This window comes from Acinonyx jubatus, chromosome D1 (genome assembly GCF_027475565.1).
Source record: "Acinonyx jubatus isolate Ajub_Pintada_27869175 chromosome D1, VMU_Ajub_asm_v1.0, whole genome shotgun sequence".
NCBI lineage: Eukaryota > Metazoa > Chordata > Mammalia > Carnivora > Felidae > Acinonyx > Acinonyx jubatus.
In genome coordinates this window covers 18,499,214-18,519,001 of record NC_069390.1, presented here as the reverse complement: position 1 = coordinate 18,519,001, position 19,788 = coordinate 18,499,214, and the positions used below count along the sequence as shown (strand labels likewise).

The window sequence follows — 19,788 nt, the reverse complement described above, 5'->3', positions numbered from 1 at the left end:
CTCTAACAACTTGTCTGGTGTCAGCAGTAGCACAAGGTACTGATGTCAGGAGGACATCTGTGTGTCTGTCCACCCCAGTGTAGTTAAGTTAACGAGCTGTATTGTAGTGATTGCTTGTTGGTATCTCGGCACTGCTGTGTATTTTTCAGGGCTCTGAATTTAGAAATGGGTTTTTGTTCTTAGCAATAAATAAATAAATGTTTATAATTCTTGGAGTTTATGGTAGTACAGTGTGTGTACTTTTTTCTCCATGAACTTCCACACTATTTCATACATGTAAGTGATGGAAGTAGCAGAATTGCCTCATATGTATTTTACTTTAAAAAACACATACTGGGGTGCCAGGTGGCTCAGTCGGTTAAGCGTCAGACTCTTGGTGTCGGCTCAGGCCATGATCTCATGGTTTGTGGGTTCGAGCTCTGCATCACTGTTAGCTCAGAGCCTGCTTGGGATTCCCTCTCTCTGCCCCTCCCCTGCTCATGCTCTCTCTCTCAAAAAAAAATAATAAATTGTTTTTAATGTTTATTTATTTTTGAGAGAGAAAGAGGGAGACACAGAATCCGAAGCAGGCTCCAGGCTCTGAGCTGTCAGCACAGAGCTCGACGTGGGGCTCGAACTCACCAACTGTGAGATCATGACCTGAGCTGAAGTCGGACACTTAACCGACTGAGCCACCCAGGCGACCCAGAAGAGAGAGAAACTTAAGCAGGCTCCACCCTCAGCTTGGAGCCTGACATGATGCTTCATCCCAGGACCCTGGGATCATGACCTGAGCCGAAATCAAGAATCGGATGCTTCCCCGGCTGAGTCATCTAGGTGCCCCAACAATAGGTGAATTTTAAAAGAATGACAGTATTAAAGATACTTGATCACCTGACCAAAAGCATTCTAATACTTTTTACAGCCCTGTGATTAATCCTATGAGAGAAAGCTTGTCTCCGCAATATGATTAAGTGACTCTTTGTCTTAACCATCAACCATTAAGTGGCCCCATCAACCGTGGCCCACTGCCATTTGCGTCTTTCTTCTTTTTGTCTTACCTGACAGTATTTTAATTACCTGTATACCTACAAAATGCCTGGGGATATCAAGAACTGGGTGGATGCTCATATGAACTGTGAAGACATTGCCATGAACTTCCTGGTAGCTAACGTCACGGGAAAAGCTGTCATCAAGGTAGGAGGCATGCTGGTCCAGCTCTGCTGCTAACTTTGTGATCTTGGGCAAGTCTTTGTTTCTCTGAGCCTGAGAAGTTCTCATAAGTATAAATGAAGTGTTGGATTGGATGACTTTAAGCTCTCTTTTAGCTTTAAGATGCATTCACATTGTAACGCTGAAGCTAGGCTTTGATAATTTAAACATATTTTCTTTTTTTTTAAATACAGTTTCTTTAGTTACAGTTTTTAATCTCCAGTATAAGAGATAAAGGCTGTAATGGTCAGTCTACAAATCACGTTTTTAAAAAACTTTATTCTCAAAGCTGATAGGGAATCTAGATCTGTTAGTTAAAGAATGCAACTTACATCTTTCTTAAAGTAGCTGATTTTTATTTTTTATAGACATAGAGAAGATAGTACACTTTGTACAATGATAACTGTAGTTTTTCTAAACATTTTAAAATATCAGTTACCAGTTTTTAAAAGTATCTTTCCCATAACATATTAAAAGCTAAGAGTAAAAAAATAAATAAAAGCTGAGAGTACACAAGGATCACATGGGGATCTCTGTATCTGTAATGGGTGTCTGTTTCTGAAATGTAGATTTTGCTCAAACCCAGATCCCCAGATACGAAGAGAGAGTTTCCTTATTTTTATGAGTGGAATCATCCTGACCTTCTTTCCTTCCGAATTCGGATTCCATATAAAAATGGGCTGTGCTTCAAGGACAGATTCCTATAATGGAGTCTTGCCGTACTGGAAGTACATTGGAAGCGTGGTATGGCCCCCACTGATTGTTCATGCTGTTAATTGAGGGGAGAAGTCAGATTAAACCAAAGTGACTAAAAAAGAGGAAGAGTCCCTATCTGTAATCTGCAAACTTGACCCAGTCCTCCCTCTGCCCTCTAACTTAGTCAACAGCTCACTGCAAGAAAAAGTCCAATATGTAAATCACAAACTTAGTTTTAAAGGAACCCCTCTTATCTCCAGAGTTGCTTTTTGATGTGCTTCAAGAGATTTTAGCTGTGCCGGCTCACTCTGGACAGTCGTTCTGGCATCTGTGTGCTTCTTAGCCTGGCCTTAGTTATCTAGCATTCTCCCCCTGCCCAACCTCTCTCTGATCTTTCTTTAGCTTCACTGGGTTTGGATAACAGTCTCCCTGGGTTTGCTAAGAAAATCATTAGGAGTTTAAGGTTCGGGAGAGCGGGAGGGAGAGTCAGGGAAAAGAATTCAGAGGGCGAGAGACCATGGGATTTTTTTCCTGATTGAAGGGAATTGCAAAAGAAGCTGGCACCTTCAGGAGCATGGTGCTGCTCAAAGCATTTGCCATTAGCTGGAAGAAGGAAAAAGAGTGCCTGTTGGAACCGAGGTTACGGTGAAAGTTATGGGAAGCTGTATTTCATCGCCCTTATGGCTGCAAGAACAAATGGTGTTTATACAAGGACCTTGGCAGTGAGAAAACAGTCATTAAACAGGAATTAAGGAGCTTGTCATCACCACTTCTTTCCAGTTACAGAAGGCAAAAGCCCTCCAAGCCTTTTTTATTGGGCCCTTGTGAGTTGTGCCGTTGGCCAAGCCAGACAGAACTGAATGGAGGAATGGCGAGGGGTGTGTGTGTGCGCGCACGCGCGCGTGTGTGCATGTGGAGAGAGCAGGAAGCTCAGCTTACAGAACAGAAGCATGCAGAGTGTTGCCACAAGCGTGATTTTATCGTCCTTGGCACTGACGGCCAGGTGTATTTTTGTACTTCTCTGGCAGGTAACACCGCGAAAGAAATTCAAGTGTCCTGAGTGCACAGCCATTGACGGGCTTTCACTAGACCAGACGCACATGGTGGAGAGGTGAGCGAGCCTCTAACCAAAAGTCTGCCCTAGCCTCTGATCCCCATTTCCTGCCTTGGGCCTGTTTATGGGACTTGTTGGAGATATAAGGACAGCAGCTGGTAGCCATAGTCACCTCCTTTTGCACTGTGGGAATTGGGTTAGTTCAAGCCCAGGTCACCCAAAGAATTAATTTGGAATGCTACTCACTCAATTTGTAATGGCTGGAAGGGTCTTAAAAATATAGCTGGCCTTAAGCTCCTGAAGTCAGATTCTCCATGTGGACTAACAGCCAGCCATCCACAGTCATTTGGGTGGAGGCTAGTTAATTCCAAGAGAATACGGCATTGTTTTGCAGGGTATCTCCACGTGACAATAAAAGTTTGATTAGAAGGAATGAAACCAAACCTAGAGGCAAATTACCTTTTCTGACCAAACACCTCAAGAACAGAATGGAAAGCACAGCTCTTTACATTACAGAGTGAGAGGATCAAGTCAGCTCTGAAATCCTCCTTTTATTTCAATTCAGTCAGTCACTCAACAAGCATACTTTTGTGTGAGACATAATACTAAGCCTCGTAGGGGAGCGGATGTAAAAGGAGTGGGAAACCTACATCTTCCCTTCGGAAAGTTATAATCTTTCCCTAGACCTCACCATTCTCACTTGTATCCTGAAGGTCCCCAAGCTTGGCATCTCCTGAATCAAACCTAATTCTTCCAAAAGGCAGCTCCTTACATAAGACAACAAGCCCGGACATCCCATAGCAGTGCTGTCAGGGGACCAAAGTGCACTCAGGGAAGGTTGTAGTGGCCCTTAGAGAATGAGATATCTAGCGCAGGTGTCCACGGGTCCCATGTGGGTCTGCTTGCAGTCTTTCTGAAATCTATCCACCGTGTTAAAATCCTTAAAGCCTGGAAGATCTTTTTGTGCAGAAAGTTGTTTCACTTGGCCTGGATTCTATAATGCTTTACTCCTTCGTATTCCTATTTCTTTCCTACCCTGTAAATAATCCTTTTATCTCTTTCATATATAAATATTTTACCCAGATGACATGACTTTTATTAATTGTCAGTGTGAAATAACATATTATTGTGATTTTGGAAATATCTGTCACGGGTATCATAGTTACTACACAGTCAAGGGCGGTCACAATGACTGTCATAGCTCATTTGGAAGAGACCCCAATTATAGTTATATTGGAGTACACGAAATTATTATTAAACCCACCTCCATTCTTTGTGTTGGGAGAATTCATAGCATTAAGCAATTGGTTGTTGAGTAGGCTGAGTTAAAATGATGGGGTTGTATGGTGTAAGATAGGAATTTTAGGGACCAGCGTTGGCCTGATAATGGCCTTGAAGTTCATGCTAAGGCTAAGCAACTCTTCTCCAGCACCACTGAGATGACCAATGTAAAGAGACTTAAAATACGGTGAGAGAGATTTAAGTTAGATATGATTATTATTAAACACTGACTACAGTAACTAAGGGAGATGCGGGGGCTTCCTGTTGGGAACAGACTTTTGAAAATAGAATAGGTGACTACCCAGATGTTGTTAGGCTTAAATCAGATTCTGTCAGAATTTATAATTAACAGCAACACACACACACACACACACACACACACACACACACACACACCTGTGTGTGTAACAATCCAAAGCTATATGTGATAAATACCATAAGGGAGGCTCAGAATGTTATAATTGGTCAGAGGAAAGAGACGTGGCTTCTCACTAGGTTGATTACTAGAATAATTTTGCAAAAGATGGCACTTGAAATAAGCCTTCAAAGATCACTAGGATCACTGGACAAGAAGAGGAGATCCCAGGCAGGGGAAACCAGGTGGTTGAAGGTTCCAGTCATCAGGTTGAAGGTGTATCTGGCAGGCAGTTAAGGGTCCGGTGTGGCTAGAGTAGTAGAATTCTGTCCTGTTGGTGCTAGACCCTGAAGGAGTGCCCAGTGAAGGAGCTTGAACGAACTTCTTCAGGCTCTGACATGCCGTCGAAAGTTTTTGAACAACGGAGCTTGATCAAAGTATTGTTTTGAGATTAATTTGGAAGTGGTGCAGAGTAGAATGAAGGCGAAGAAATTGACGAAAGTACATATGGAAATGGGAAGCTTGAGCTAAGTTGAGTGTGGAAAGGAAGGGATGGATTAAATATTCAGAGATGCTTTTTCACCCAAAGGAAGATATGCTAGAACTTGAAGTTATGGAGAAGGAATTGACAGAGGGAGCTTAGATGTCGAGTCAGGAAGAGTGGTAGTACCATCAACAGTGTGAATAATAATAATAATAAGTCAGGGGGAGACGGCCAGCTAAGGGAGGAGGGAACACAGATGGTTGCACCTTTAACAGTGTAATTAACAAGGACGGGAGGAGACTTTAACCCTGGGCAAAGTTGGAGAACAGTCAGGTTGGTGAAGATTTGGGGGTCTTTCCCTCTGTATGTGCAGATATAGATATGGAGCAAGCAGTTGGAAATGTGGAACCTTCAGGAAGAAGATGAAAACAAAGGTAGATATCTGAAAGACATCTTCCCAGAGATGGCCACTGACTGAAGAAAAGCCAAGGGCAGAATCTTGAGAAATTCTGACATTTAGGAGACAGAAAGAGTAACGAAAACAGAGAAGCAGCCACCGGAGAAGCCAGGAGAGACCCAGGGTCTATAGTGCACAGAAGCAAGGGAGGAGCAGGAAACATGCAGAGTGGGAAAAGATCTTTGAATTAAATGGTCCTTGGTGGCTTTGAAAAAAAATAATGCCATGGAGCAGTGGGGCTTAAGGGTTATGGAGTGTGAGTCTGTGGTGAGGAAGTAGAGTTAGTGTATGTAGAATACCCTTTTGAGAAATTTGATAGGGAACAGAGGAAATCAATCTGGAAATCAGAAACTGGGAGCAAAACTATTTGGATTAAAGATTGAATCACTAAATTATTATATAAGGCACTTAGGTAGGGAGGGAGGAAGGCATGATTTAAGCCATCATGGGTAGATCCAGAAGTGGAGTTACAGTTGTAGAATGGTTCATTTGTTGTTTTTTCTTAATAGTTCCCTTTGCAAAATTCACATTTTGCACAAAACAGTGAAGCAAGTTAACCACTTTGCAAGTTATGACCTTGTGTTGGGTTTTGTGGTTTAATAAGCTTATTTATTCTTATATTTGGGGTCTTGGAGCAGAAATCACAGTTGTGTAGGAAAGTAGCTTTTACTGCCAGCATCCATTTCCAGGATGGTCTGTTAATTCTTTAAGAGCCAGAAAACCAGAAGACTATGTAACTGTTCATTTTGACCAATAGCTTCAACAAGGTAAGGGAATATGGCAGACGGGGCTGATCTTAAGAAAAAGAACACTGTATTCTGATTCAGGCCAGTCTTTGTTCAAATTATGGATTTGTCACTTAGTAGCTATCTGACTTAAGACCATTGATTGACTTTATGCTAAACTCCAATCTCCTTATCTCCTAAAATAGGTGTATTAGTAACTATCTCATTACAGTGTCCATTCATGGGTTCAACAAATATCTATTGAGCCTCTTTGTACCAAATACCGTGTTATATGCTGGGGATGCATGAAGTAATAACATATGAAAGCCTGTAGCATGATGCCTGGCAACATTATTTCCTTCCCAGTTTCCCCAGCATTAGTCCTAAAGGCTCCGGGTTACTTCAGGTAATTGCATGTGTTTACAAGGAAAACAGAAAACCATTAGTCCTTTCTCCCACAGACACTTCAGCACTTCCGAGGTAGACATTGGTGGTTCTCAGCCTGTCTGTACTGGATTATAAAACCAACCCAGGGGAGCATTTACTGACAAGGTGGCTGGACCTCTGACAGAACAACACAAGTCACCTACCAGCCACCACCAGACTCACCGTCTACCCCAACCTGTTCCCCAACCCAGATGCCCTGTGTGAAAAGGAGGTAGACAACACTGACAGTACCTGGCCGGAGAGTTAAGGACCTTCACCACTCAGAGTAGCCGGCGGCTTCTCCGGTGCAGGCTGCATGGGGAGAAAGAAGCACTCACTAGGCCTGGGTCAGCCAGGGGCAGCCGTCAACAAGTCAGCTGGCCCGAGCCCCAGTGGCCTCCTGCCTGTGGCCCGGCCCTGTTGGCAGATCTGTTTACAGAGGAGACATTGTGCTCAGTCTTCTCCAGCGGGCCAGGGAGCCGCTATCCTCTGCCAAGAACCATGGCTCTTCTTTAATACGTACCCACCGGTACCTGTGTTGTGTGTTGGGCCCTGCTGGGCTTTGCTGGCCAGAGTCTACGGGCATAATGACTGGAAACTGGAAGAATTTGTACATGTTTGTAGGCAGAACAGCTGCCAAAAGTAAGACCTCGGAGAGACTAACTTTGTCTGCCCAGGTCACTGCCCTGACCCTGTACCTCGAGGAGAGGGCGGCTGTTGTGCTTCCTCGGCAGCACTTTGTGGACACGCCTCGGTTTTTTCCCGGGTCCCCTCTCAGTTTGGAACCTCAGCCGCCACCTCCCGAGTCTCACAGGAGTGGTGGCAGGAGGGAAAGTCATTGCCTCTGCGTTTCGGTAGGGTGAGGGAAAGTACAGAGGCTCTCTTGCCAGTGCAGGCCTGGGCTGCACACCCAGCTCCGGCACTTTCCGGCTCTGGGGCTCAGGCCTCAGCTTTAACTTGTCGGCCCATAACAGGAAGCTGCTGTAAACCAGCCGTTGGGCATGTCAAGGGGATACTTTAAGGAATCGATGAAATCGTGTTTGTAAATTATCTGGCACATCATAGGAGCGCAAAAGTCGTTAATTTCCAACCGCTCCACTTGGACTCTAGAATTGTGTTCATAAATAAATTTGTATCATCTCATAATTAAGATTTTTTAGCCTCAGGAGCCAGACTGCCTGGGTTTGGTGCTGCCTCTTACTGTTATTTGGCCTTTGGACATATTACTCAGCCCCTCTCTCTCTCTCAGTCTTCCCAGTAGAAAATTGGAATAATCATAGGACCCACCCCCTAGGGTTGTCGGGAGGTTGGAGTGGGTTCCTAATACATGTAGGGCACTTGTAAGGCAGCCTGGAATCCATAATAAGTGTTAGTTGTTGGTTCGTGGTGGTGGACACAGGCATGTTGTTAGCTCCAAGAGCTCCGAATGAAGTGGTAACACGTTCTCTTAGAAACGTAAGAAGAGAAAGGAATTGAGGATAACTGGCTTCCTTATTAATTGGTTTCTTCCCCAAGCTCAGAAGACTCAAATAAAAACTTACTGATTGAAATAATTTGAAACAAAGCTCGCAGTGTCTCGGGACAGGAGAGGCTTCTGGTTGGGGTCTTGGACTTCCACCCCTCTTGGGGAAATGGTTCTGCCTCCGATTGGTGTGTTCTTACCCTAGCTGTCGGGTGCCGTGGGCCCGACTTGAGGGGAGAGAGCGCTGACCTTTCTGCAATGCATCCTTGAGGTCCCCCTGACTTCAAAAGCGGTGTTTATGGGCTTGTTTTTCCCTCTGGTCCGGATGCGGGAGCGTCCTCATTACCCGGCTGTCACACTCAGTTGGCCTGATTGACCAGAGCCGTTTCCCGCCAGCGTGCCTGACCCGCTCACCTCTGAGGAGATGGCTCATGGGCTTCAGGGGGCGGTATGGAGTCAAGGACACCGGCGTCTCCCCTCCTGCAGCGCTGCTGGGCCGCCCTGTCCCTAAGCCCTGTGTCGCTGCTGGTTCTGACACGGGAGCGGCTGGCCCGCTCTCGGGGAGGAGCTCGTGGAAGGTGGCCAGCATTTTCCGGCATCGCCCTCGAGAAACGCTGGTTGAGTGAGTGAAGGGCTTACTGTTTGGAAGGGAGCCTCACTGCCGTTACCTTCTGCCTTCCGTTGCTGCTGGTGTAAGGTCCTCTCTTCTGCTTTTTAAACTCCAGTGAGCTGAAGCTCGGACCCAGGCGCCCCTTCCCTCTCCACCCTTTGGCCTCTCTTTAGCTGGCAGAGACGGGGTTAAGAATTGTTCGCAGCCGATCCACCTTGGTTTGAGGCCTGCTTGTAGTGACGGGGAAGAATGACTGGAATTTGAGGGGGAGGGGAAAAGAGACTGACCTCTGCACAGGCCAGTGACCTCCCGCCAGCATCCTCTGTTCACTCTGTCCCCCTGAACTAGTAGTCACAGCACCCCCAGATCACTTCTTGTGTCCACACCCTCCCAACCTTTTCTAAGAACCTGGGAGCAGGCTTGCGATACTTGGATTTCTTTTGTTGATATTGAGTAGTGTATGTCTGTTGCTCTCATGTGTCGGCCCCTTGAACATTTTCTCTCTTCTCCTTACCCCTTTCCCTCTTCACCTGCCTCCCCCGCGCCCACCCAAAACCCTTCAGGTCCGAGTGCATCAACAAGTTTGCTTCAGTCTTCGGGACGATGCCGCTCAAGGTGGTGGAGCACCGAGCTGACCCTGTCCTGTACAAAGATGACTTTCCCGAGAAACTGAAGAGCTTCCCCAACATCGGCAGCTTGTGAAACCCATCAGTGACGGAGGTCTGAATGTGATGCGTGGACAAAGTAGGGGAGCACAGCCTCCCGGCACCCTGATATCAGGGTGTGGGGGACCTTCAGTTGACACACTGGACTGTGACACCTAACCTGCTTCCTCGAGAACTGGAACCTGAAGAGAGCGTCTAAGCACCTTGAGCGGTGCGTGCGCTATTCTAGTGTTTCTTATGACCCCGATGGGTTCTTGCTGGAAATGCCAAATGGGAGCCTTTGTGGCATGCTCTGGGTTTAAATGCAGCCCAGGCTCCCTTTGTTTGCAGGGAACAGTCTGAAAGGAAACTTCACTGACCCTCAGACTGTAGAGCAGACGGAACTGTCAACCATGTTTGATCTGGGGAATCATGTAAATCGTGCCCATATCTCACCTTTAGCTATTTCAGATCAGTGACTTTTTAGGAGGAAAAGCCAAACCAAGAATTTGGCACAAAATCCCAGCAGCTTAGAGGGATTTGACGCATGCCCTAGGACCTGAGGCACTGGACCCAGGCGTAGGTGGAGCACCCGGTGCTGAATTGGGATCCTGTAAATTCCATGAACCATTCCTCGTTGGTTTGGCTTTTTAATATGATTAAAATAATTTTTTATTCCTTTTTACAATATGTCTTAAATGCTGATTATTGGTAACCCAAGGAACTTTCTTTTTTGTGTGTATTTTACCTCCATCTTCTGGCCTTAACTCCAGTCTATTTCCGAACCTCCTACCACGTTCAGGAGGACACACAGCCAAGAGGAATATCTGGTGCCATGTGCCTCACGCAGAAGAAGATCTCCAAGCTGTAAACATGCTAAGACAAGATGTCTCCCCAAACCTCCAAAGGACTCTGTTTGCTTCTTGATCAGATCCAGTCAGTTTTTCATAGGTATTCTTAGGGAAAAACAGAGGGCCTGTAATAACCATACACTGAGTTGCTGTAGCTGGTACCGTGTTGTAAAAGTCGAGGCAGTTGTGATCCCCACCCCAAGGGGATTCCAAAATTTCCCTCCTTCTTTCGGTGTAAACTTAACGTTAGCCAGGGAGGTTCTGGCTAATGTTAAATACTGCTATAACAACTGCTTTGCCATAGTTGCCGGTATATTTAAATCATTAAATTTCAGCATTTAGTAATACTGCACATGTGTGAATTATACCTCTTTAAGCCCTGTTGATGAACAAATCTACTCTGGCAAATGTTAGATGTTATGGATTCGAAACAGATTTATCTGGCTCTAATATTAAGATTAGCCACAGTTTGGGCTTTAGCCATAACATATGTCCCCAGAACACAAAATACAGAACAATTTGCTTGGAATATGGTTATAATTACTGAAACCTAGTTGTGTGCCAGTTGAAGTCACTAATATGCCACCCATTGTTCTCTTGAGTGACACGAAGGTGAATAGTTACTGTGCTATCGATTTTAAGCGTGTAGTTTTAACAAGAGTCACCTCCAATGTATTCCTATAGACTTCGAGAGGTCAGAGAAAACTTCAGGAAGTAACAAAATTGAAAGCGGGAATCATGAGTTTTACCCTCTCACACTGAGGAGCAAGAGCCCGGGACTGGTGCTGGTGGAATGGGCAAGAAGGGACAAGATGCCTCCCCGCTCCCGGCCGTCTGTTCACGTTGCAGGTGCGCACACGGAACCTGTGATTATTCCTCGTGTTGCATTCAAACACTGGTGCCTAATAAATACTTCTGATTTGAATAATTCTATTCCTGTCGGTAGGGGATATGGGAAGGCGCTTAGTCTCATATTCACAATCCTGGGGATGGTAGGATAGAAACCAAGAGAAGGGGAATTCTGTTGTCACGGATGATGAGTGCTGCTAGCCTTTCTGGGGTTCCTTAGCCATTTTTCCAAGGTTCAGGGTGGGTGGAAGGGTTGGGCCTCACATTTAAATCCCTGCCAGAAGCTAAGAACCGGGTGAACGTTGCATACGTGCATGTATTTCACCCCCGGTATTTTCCCCTCAGCATCGTCACCTCAGATTTTCTGCTCTTTTTCCCATCACTGAATCCTCTGTCTTAGTGGCTGGCTTGTAATCCAGGTCTCCCTCTCTGAGGGTAAATATTTTCTTTCTTTTCTTTTTAAAAACTTTGTCAGCCCTTTGCTTCTGGAAGAGGACCTCTTCCATCGGAGGAGATGATTGGGAGCCCCAGAGGGCTCTGCTAGTGTAACTTTATCACCTTGTTAGGGGTCACTGGACTTCTCAGGGCATTAAAATTCCATTTAAGGCACCTTACTACCCCCAGAAATATTGTGGGTTAGATCTGGCAACACAGCATAAAGCAGTATCTATCGCAGAATGAGTATTATATCCTAGGTACTTGAAACAAACCTCGGAGGTTCTATCCTACGAACAGACAGGTGGTGCAGGTCACAGGGAGAAATTCGGGGCAAGAATGTAGCAGGGGATCATGATTCATGGGTTCCGAGGGGCCTGGGGACTCCACCCCTTTCTCTGTGTATTTATTTGCTGCTCACCAGCAACCCTCACCCATAAGCCTGGGTTGGGATCATCTGCCCTTGGGATGCCATAGAGCCGTGTTTCAGAAGCGGAACAATAATGCTAATTAAAATGTCATGTTCTGGCCTACAGCAGACAACAGCTGGTTTTAGATTAAGAAATCTTTTTTAAGAAATTGCATCCTGCTGGCCTGTACAGAAGATGAACCTGAGCTGGCCCTGGCCCTGGCCCAAACGTGTGCACTGAGTCACTCGCCTTTTCCCCCAGGGGCCCAACTGGGATGAGCCAGTTTGGAATGCCAAGATTGGAAACACTTTTTGCTGGTTAGCATTAGATAGTTCTTAATATTCTTATCTCGTGTGTTTTACCAGCCCTCACACGTGTTTAGGCAAAAACCTCCTTCTCTAGGAAAATTAAAGAGGAAAGCAACAACTTCTGTTCTCAGAATCTCTGGTTCTTTCCTGCAAATGATGATCTACTGTCTCTTCTTCTTACTCAGTGTCATGAAGTTCAAAACCGACACTCCCGGTGCTCTGCCAAAGTCTGATGTACTTCCAACTGTGCTTCCAGCTTGTGGCTTTTAGGGCCAGTTTTTCTGCTGCCTTTGGGAGGCCATGAGCATCATGCTGGGGTGTGCGACCAGGACTGGGAGCCAGAAGGGGCAAGCCACTTTTTTGCTGTCCTCTGTTGAAGGAGTTGCTAATAACCCTGTGACCCCAGTGGCTGCCTGGAATGGTCGTCTCTGGCAGGAGTGTTTGAAAAGATGCAGGTTTCTAGCCACAGGCTCAAAAGATATGATTGCTGGGGTAAAATTCAAGACCCTTTGACGGTAGAATTCTTAAGTAGCTGAAGTAAGAGGCCGGCCGCTTGGGAAGTGGCTCAGTTCTGGCGAGACTTCGTGGCTGGGCACTGAGAGGGGCAGTCAGAGAGGGTCCCGTGGGAGCCCGGCTGGGAGGGAGAGGTTTGGGCACTTGCAGGTCTCTCACCGGCCACGCATCCTGAGCCTGGTGGGTCTCCTTCGCTTTGGGGACGGTGGCTTCTCTTGGGGCAGGCTCCCTTCTCCATCTCTTGGGGCCCAGGTTGCCTTCTGCTGCAGCAGCAGAAGCCGCAGCAGCTGCTCCTCAGGGAGCCGTGGCACAGCGAGGCGGGGACAGAGTGCTCAGTGGCCCCCGGCCTCTTCAGCCACTTCCTAGGAGCCGTTCTGGCAGGAGTGCTCACCATATTGGCAGGCAGCTGCCATCCAGGAAGACTCTGGAAGCAGCTTGAGCTTCCCACTGCAGGGCCTGCAGCAGGTGAAACTGGGGGGCCTGTCTGCTCACCTCAGCCCTGCTCTGTTCCACGCCCCCCTAAGAGCCTTCCCTTCAGAATATTCAGTGACACCGTTTTCTGTTTCTGAGTTAAAATCAGGAATAGCTTGTGGCCCCATTGTGCCAACCAAGCATGGTCTGGCAATCTGCGAACCGTCTTCATTGACCTTCTCCTGGCGGAGGAAAGTGAGACAGCACCGTACTCTCAATTTTAAGGTTTCCCCTCTCTTTAGGGTGGGAGCATTCCAAGCTCAACCCACACCCTCTCATCCGCCTTTGTCAATGTCAAATGGACTGTCAGGTTTCAGCTTCAGGCTTTGTGACTTCCAGGTTCTCAGGGAGGAGGCAACTTTGTGCCATGGCTTTTTAATTCCAGACTCACTGTTGCTGGCATCACAGGGAACATGACTGGGCAGAGTTTGGCCCCTTCTCTCAGCCTTCCAGGCCTCTTTCATTTTCCAGAAACAACAGTTGAGTCACCAGCATCTGTGTCTGGCATTTCATTTCCACAATCGTACAACCTTTTCAGGGTAGAGCTTTTTCTTTTCTTCTGTTCCCAAGTGGTTGGGCCCTTGGTGGCATTTCTTCCCAGTCCCCTGAAGGGTACAGAGCTGTCAGGCAGAAGACAAAGAAAGGGAAGGATGCCTGTGTGGCGCTCGAGAGGTACCAGGCCAGCTGTGTCTGCCGGAGGCTTCTCAGCAAAGCTCCCTCTTGTCTGCAACCTCTCAGGAGCGGCACATGGGCTGAGAGGTTCCAGTAGAGCAGGGACTGGAGTCCATATGTCTTAGATAGACCCAAACCACCAGCCACTCCATCTAGAGTGCTTTCCTATGGAAGCCTCCATAAGAGCCTTCCCTTCAGAATATGTCTATTTGGGCTTTTATTTATAGCCACCAACTTACATCATTAGCAACTATGCCCAAGAATAAACTCAAGGAATGCCTGGTTTTCTGGTAATCACAGCTGAAGCACAACCAACTAGTTACTGATCCAGGTGAGGTAAGAGGACATTCATTGGGTCGTTGAGTTTTTCTAATCATTCATCATTCATCAAAATACACTTTTTGCTGGATTCTGTGCTGGGTCCAGGAAATAGAGTCGAATAAGACTCTGTCCTGAGCTCAAGGCGCTCCAACTCTACTGGGAGCTCTTGAGCTGTGTAAGATGGCATGAGCCCATCAGTGGCCAAGGACTCTGTATACCTACATTTTAGTCCCAACTGTAAATGAAGACTCCGTTAACACCATCTTCTCCAGTGTCTGGAGGATGCAAGGGTTTTGTTTTGTTTTGTTTTGTTTTGTTTTTTCCCTCTTCTCTTAGCACCTTCCCCTTGAGTTGAACCCTAGCCTTCCTTGGTCTTGAGAGTCCACTCCCATGCCTCAGTTTCCTCAACTAGGAACTGGAGGCAGCAAGATCACTTAGACCCAGGATGGTGAGATGGGATGATGTATTAGATCTTTTCCCCTTCTCTCAGGGCCTTTACAAGATTGTACCTGGTGATGCTGGCAGCCGGCCCTCTTCCGGCCCCTATTTCTGTTCACCCTGTTACCAGAGAGCTTGGGGGTCTGGATCCTATCTGGCCCCGTCAGGGTGGATTACCAAATGAGTGGTTCTTTTGCCCCAGTCCCTTTCCTGAGCTATAAATAAGCCCCATGTTTATTTTCTTATGTTATTGAAATGAGCACTTGGGATCTGGGCCTCTTGACGGGTCCAGAGAGCGTCCATCCGGTGCCTGGTGAGGGCCCTGTGTGGCTGGCTGCTGTCTGAAGCTATTTGGAGTCCTATCCCCTGTGTTCTGGATGTGGCTTAATTTCAATAGTAAGGGCCGTATGTAGCCCTGTATCTGCTGATTTTCAGGTTTCAGCTTTCTGCCAGCCCCACTGTCTGCTTAGAAGTGAAGTTGTGTTTCTCATTAAGGGAATAACAGCCACAATTGAGGTAATTAACGAAAATTGTGCATTGGTGGCACAGCTCCTATAGGATTTCCAATAGTCTTTCTTTAGTAGATCCTGAGAGGCTTACCTTCATCCCCTCCCTTCTGCCTACCCTGTGCCCAGTCTCTGTTCCTTGTTTTCTGGATGTAGTCCCAATAATTTCTCTCCAAACAGCCTTGTTCTTGTCACCAGTTTGGGTCAATGTATTGACAACTTGGCCAAATGAGGATTCCATTAAGTCCATCTTCTTCAATTCTTGGGAGATGCAGGGATTTTTTTTTTTTTTTTTTTTTTTTTTTTTTTTTTTGTCTCTTCTCATAGCATCTTCCAGTTGCCAGTTGTATCTTAGCCTTTCTTCAGAAGTAATAAGGATGAGTATCCATTAAAATCAGATTGATGCTCCTTTTAGTCCCCTGGCTACACCATCTTACTGGGAAGGATGACCTAGGACAGTGTTCGAATAGAAAGGAAACATCTGAACTAGGAAATGTTCTGAGTTAGGGCCTCCTAAGGAGTGATTTCTACCTTCTTCAGGCTTCAGCAACACATCAGAAGTACACAGTGAGACTATGGGCAGGACAAAACTTTGTCTGTCAGAACTTGGACTGAAGAGCATCATTCACTCTGGATGGATTGGCCTGGTAAGTCAGTAGAGAAATCTTTTTGTAGATACAACCTGACCCTGAAATATGTTAATGAAGACAATTGCACCTAACAACCAGATTTAATTCACTTTCAGAGAAGGGACCAGGAGAAAGTAAATTTTCATTCTGGTGTTTTTAGTCTACTGACTCCTAAAGATAATTTTCCTTGAGAAAATAAACCAGATGTGGTGGATTCATTCAATCAACAAATATTTGTTGAGCTTTATACCAGATACTATTCTTCATGTGAGTCTGCTGCATTGAACAGAACAACAAAATGCCCCCACTTTTATCTAAAGGTTTACATTCTAAGAAGGAAGACCACCAAAACAAGTGAATGAATATAATTTCAAATGACAGTAAATGCTGTGAAGAAAACAAAGCAGAGTAAGGGGAGATAGTGGCTTGGGTGTGAGGAAGTATTTTAGATGGGTTGGTCAGAAGTGACGTTTAAGCACAGATATACATGTTGAGAAGGAGTGAACCATGAGGGTACCAGGCAATGGGAAGAGCTAGCACAAAGGCCCTCAGGCAGGACCAAGCTCAGTTTGTTTTAAGAACAGCAAGAACGCCTGTGTATTTAATGTGGAGAGCATGGGAGAGATGATGCCAGAAAAGTAGGTCAGAGCCAAATTGTGTTAGGACCATGTAGGCCAAAAGGATTCTAGATTTTTATTGTGTGTGACAGGAAAACACTGGAAGGTTTTAAGCAAAGTGGTAATACCTGAATGGTATTTTTTTTTTAAGATAATTTCAACTAATGTGTGGAGCTCAGGCTACACGCAGCAAGAATGAAGGAAAGGAAATCAATTAGAAGGCTATTTTAGGGAGCCCAAGTGAGAGATGGTGGCTTCATTAGACTTGGATGGTAGTAGCAGGGGTAGTAAGAAGTTATGCTGGGAATAGAGTCTTATTGGACTTACTGATGAATATAGGAGAGGAAAACAATAGAGGATTCACAGCCAACTCCTAGGTTTTTGTCCTGAGTAATGGAATGATACCATTAACTGAAATATGCTGACTATGCAGGGGTGAGGGGAGGGAAGTGCTGAGAGTGAAAATCAAAGGCCTTACTTCAGACATGCTCTTTGAGTTACCTTTTGGAAACCTAAGTAGTAGTGTCATTTAAGCAGTTAGGTATCTAGAGCTCAGGGGAAAAGTGAAGACTGAATATATAGATGGGGTTTAAAACCATGAGACTGGATAAGATTGCCCAGAGAGTCAGCATAGGTAGAGAAGAGAAAAGGACTGGGACCTGATTATTGGGCCCACTCTAACCTTTATAAATAGAGAAAAAAAGGAAAACCCAGAAAAGGAGACAGAAGAGTTGCTGGTGAGTTAGGAAGAAAGCTTGAAAGATATCTGAAAGATAGACTGTGATAAATTAAAGATGTGCATTGTAAACCCTAGAGCAACCACCAAAAACATTTTTAAAAGAGGTATAGCTAATAGGCCAATATTGGAGATGGAACACCAGAAAAATATTTAATCAAAAAGATGGCAGAAAAAGAAGAAAGTAAACAAGAGATGGGACCAAAAAAAAAAAAAAAAAAAAAAAAAAAAGAGTAGACTTAAACCCAAATATATCTCAATAATTACATTAAATGTAAATGGCCTAAACATTCTAATTAAAGGGTAGAGATTATTCTGAGTTAAACAGCAAGAACAATTAAATGCTATCTACAAGGAAAACACTATAAAATACAGTTAGAGTAGAAAGAGATATACTAGATAAACATGCGTCATAAGAAAAGTGGGAATGATTATATCAACGAAGGACAAAATTAGCTTCAAGAATATTGAAGGGTGCCTAGGTGGCTCAGTCAGTTAAGTGTCCGACTCTTGGTTTTGGCTTGGGTCATGATCTCACAGTTCGTGAGTTCAAGTCCTGCATTGGGCTCTGTACTGACAGCATGGAGCCTGCTTGGGATTCTCTCTCTCTGCCCCTCCCCCGCTCGCATGTACACTCTCTCTCTCAAATAAACTTTAAAAAGAAAAACAGAATATTGCTAGGAAGGAAGAGCAATAGTTCATAATGATAAAGGAATCAATCAAGAAGACAGAACAGGTAATACTAAATTAGGCACTAAATATCAATGTTTCAAAATATATAAAGCAAAAACTAATAGCTGAACGTGAACAAGAACATGTACAGTTATATTTGGATATTTCAACATTCCTCTGTTAGTAATTGATAGAACAAGTCGATAGAAAAGTAAGAAAGATATAGATGACTTGAATAATACTATCAACTGTCTTGGCTTAATTCATAGTTATAAAACACTTCATTCACTAATAACTGAATACACATTCTTCTCAAGCATACATGCAACATACACCACAAATGGGTTGCAGCATAAGTCTCAGTAATTTTTGAGGAAATGAAAACATAAAAACTATGTTCTCTGTTCACAGTGGAATTAAATTAATAAAAGATATCTGTGGAAGTCCCCATTAGGTGAAAATTAACATATTTCTAATTGATATATGAGTTCACAAAGACACAAAGGAAATTAGAGAATATTTGGAGCTAAATGAAAATGAAACAATAGATCTAAATGTGTGGGATGGAGATCTATAGCTTGAAGTGCTTATGTTAGAAAGGAACTAAAATCAATTAAGCTTAAGAAACTACCTTAAGAAACTTGAAAAAGAAGAATAAAGTCCAAAGTAGAAGAAGAAAGGGGTGGAAATAAATGGAAAATGGACAAACAATGGAGAAAAATCAGTGAAACAAAAACTGGCTCTTTGAAGAAAATCAATAACTGCCCTATACTGTTCAAGGAAAAAAATGAAGATAAATAAATTAACAGTATCAGGAGCCAAAATGAGGACAGATTCTAAAAATATTAAAAGGGGATTCATATGAGCAACTTCATACCAATATATTCTGCAACGTAGGTGAAATGGAAACAATCCTTGAAAGGCACAAAGAGATAAAATTGCCCCACGAAGAAATAGAAAATCTGAATAGTCCTGTATCTGTTAAAGCAATCAAATCCATAATTTAAAACTTCCCACAGAGAAAAACCCATAGTTTTTACTGGCAAGTTCTATCAAATAATTAAGGAGGAAATAATACCAACCTTATACAAAAACTTTTCTCAAAAAATAGAAGAGGAATAAATAAGTATAATTTACATAATGTTTTAAAAAATACATATAGAAAACATATTTCCACGCAAATGTTCATAGCAGCTTTATTCACAGCAGCCAAAAACTAGAAACAACTTAAATGTTCAACAGATGATTAGATAGATGAATTGTGGTATATCCATACAATGGAATACAACTAAGCAGTAAAAATAACAAACTATGGAGACACACAACATGGATGATTTTCCAAAACAAGTGAACAGAAGCCAGACACAAATGAGTGCACACTGTACATACACACAATATATATTCTCATATATATAAATACGTTCCACTTTTATGAAGTTTTACAACAGGTAAAACTCATCTGGAGTGATAGGGTAGATCAATGCCTGAGGCTGGGGATTGACTGGGATGAGGCACAGGGAACTTTTTGGGATCTGGGGAATATGGTGATGGTTAGCTGTGTGTATATGTACATATTTTCCCAAACTCCTCTAATTATACTTAAAATTGATGATGTAAATTATACCACAATAAAGATTGTTTTTTAAGTGGTGGTTAAACACTGTCATCTTTCACAGCTCCTCAATTTTGTTTCGGACTGGTATTCCTTTCCCTTCTTAACTTGGATGTTTGCTTAAGGATTCAGGATCTAGGCTGCCTCCAGTTCCATTGCTTCAATTTAGTGTTTTCTGGTATGTTCTTGATGTGGAATGCAGACTTGCCAGCCATCCAGCTAACAGTAAATGCTTACTATGATACTTTGCCAGATGCTACAGATAAGTAGGTGAGGAAGATACCATTTCCACCTTCAAGGAGCTTTTAATGGAATTAATGAATAGAGGAGATAAGTCACTTTATAATCCTATCTACTATATAA

General features: G+C 44.2%; 1 protein-coding gene across 2 annotated transcripts in view; it reads left to right on the top strand.

Moving 5' to 3' along the window:
- Positions 1 to 10,073, top strand: part of EXT2 (exostosin glycosyltransferase 2) — a 144,809-nt gene extending 134,736 nt beyond the window's left edge. For both annotated transcript variants that reach the window (XM_027072848.2, XM_027072846.2), the window contains exons 12-14: positions 1,048 to 1,176; positions 2,916 to 2,998; positions 9,305 to 10,073. In XM_027072848.2, coding sequence (XP_026928649.1) covers positions 1,048 to 1,176; positions 2,916 to 2,998; positions 9,305 to 9,443 — 351 coding nt within the window. In that variant the 3' untranslated portion in view covers positions 9,444 to 10,073. The remainder of the gene's footprint in view (positions 1 to 1,047; positions 1,177 to 2,915; positions 2,999 to 9,304) is intronic.
- Positions 10,074 to 19,788: the final 9,715 nt, after the last annotated feature.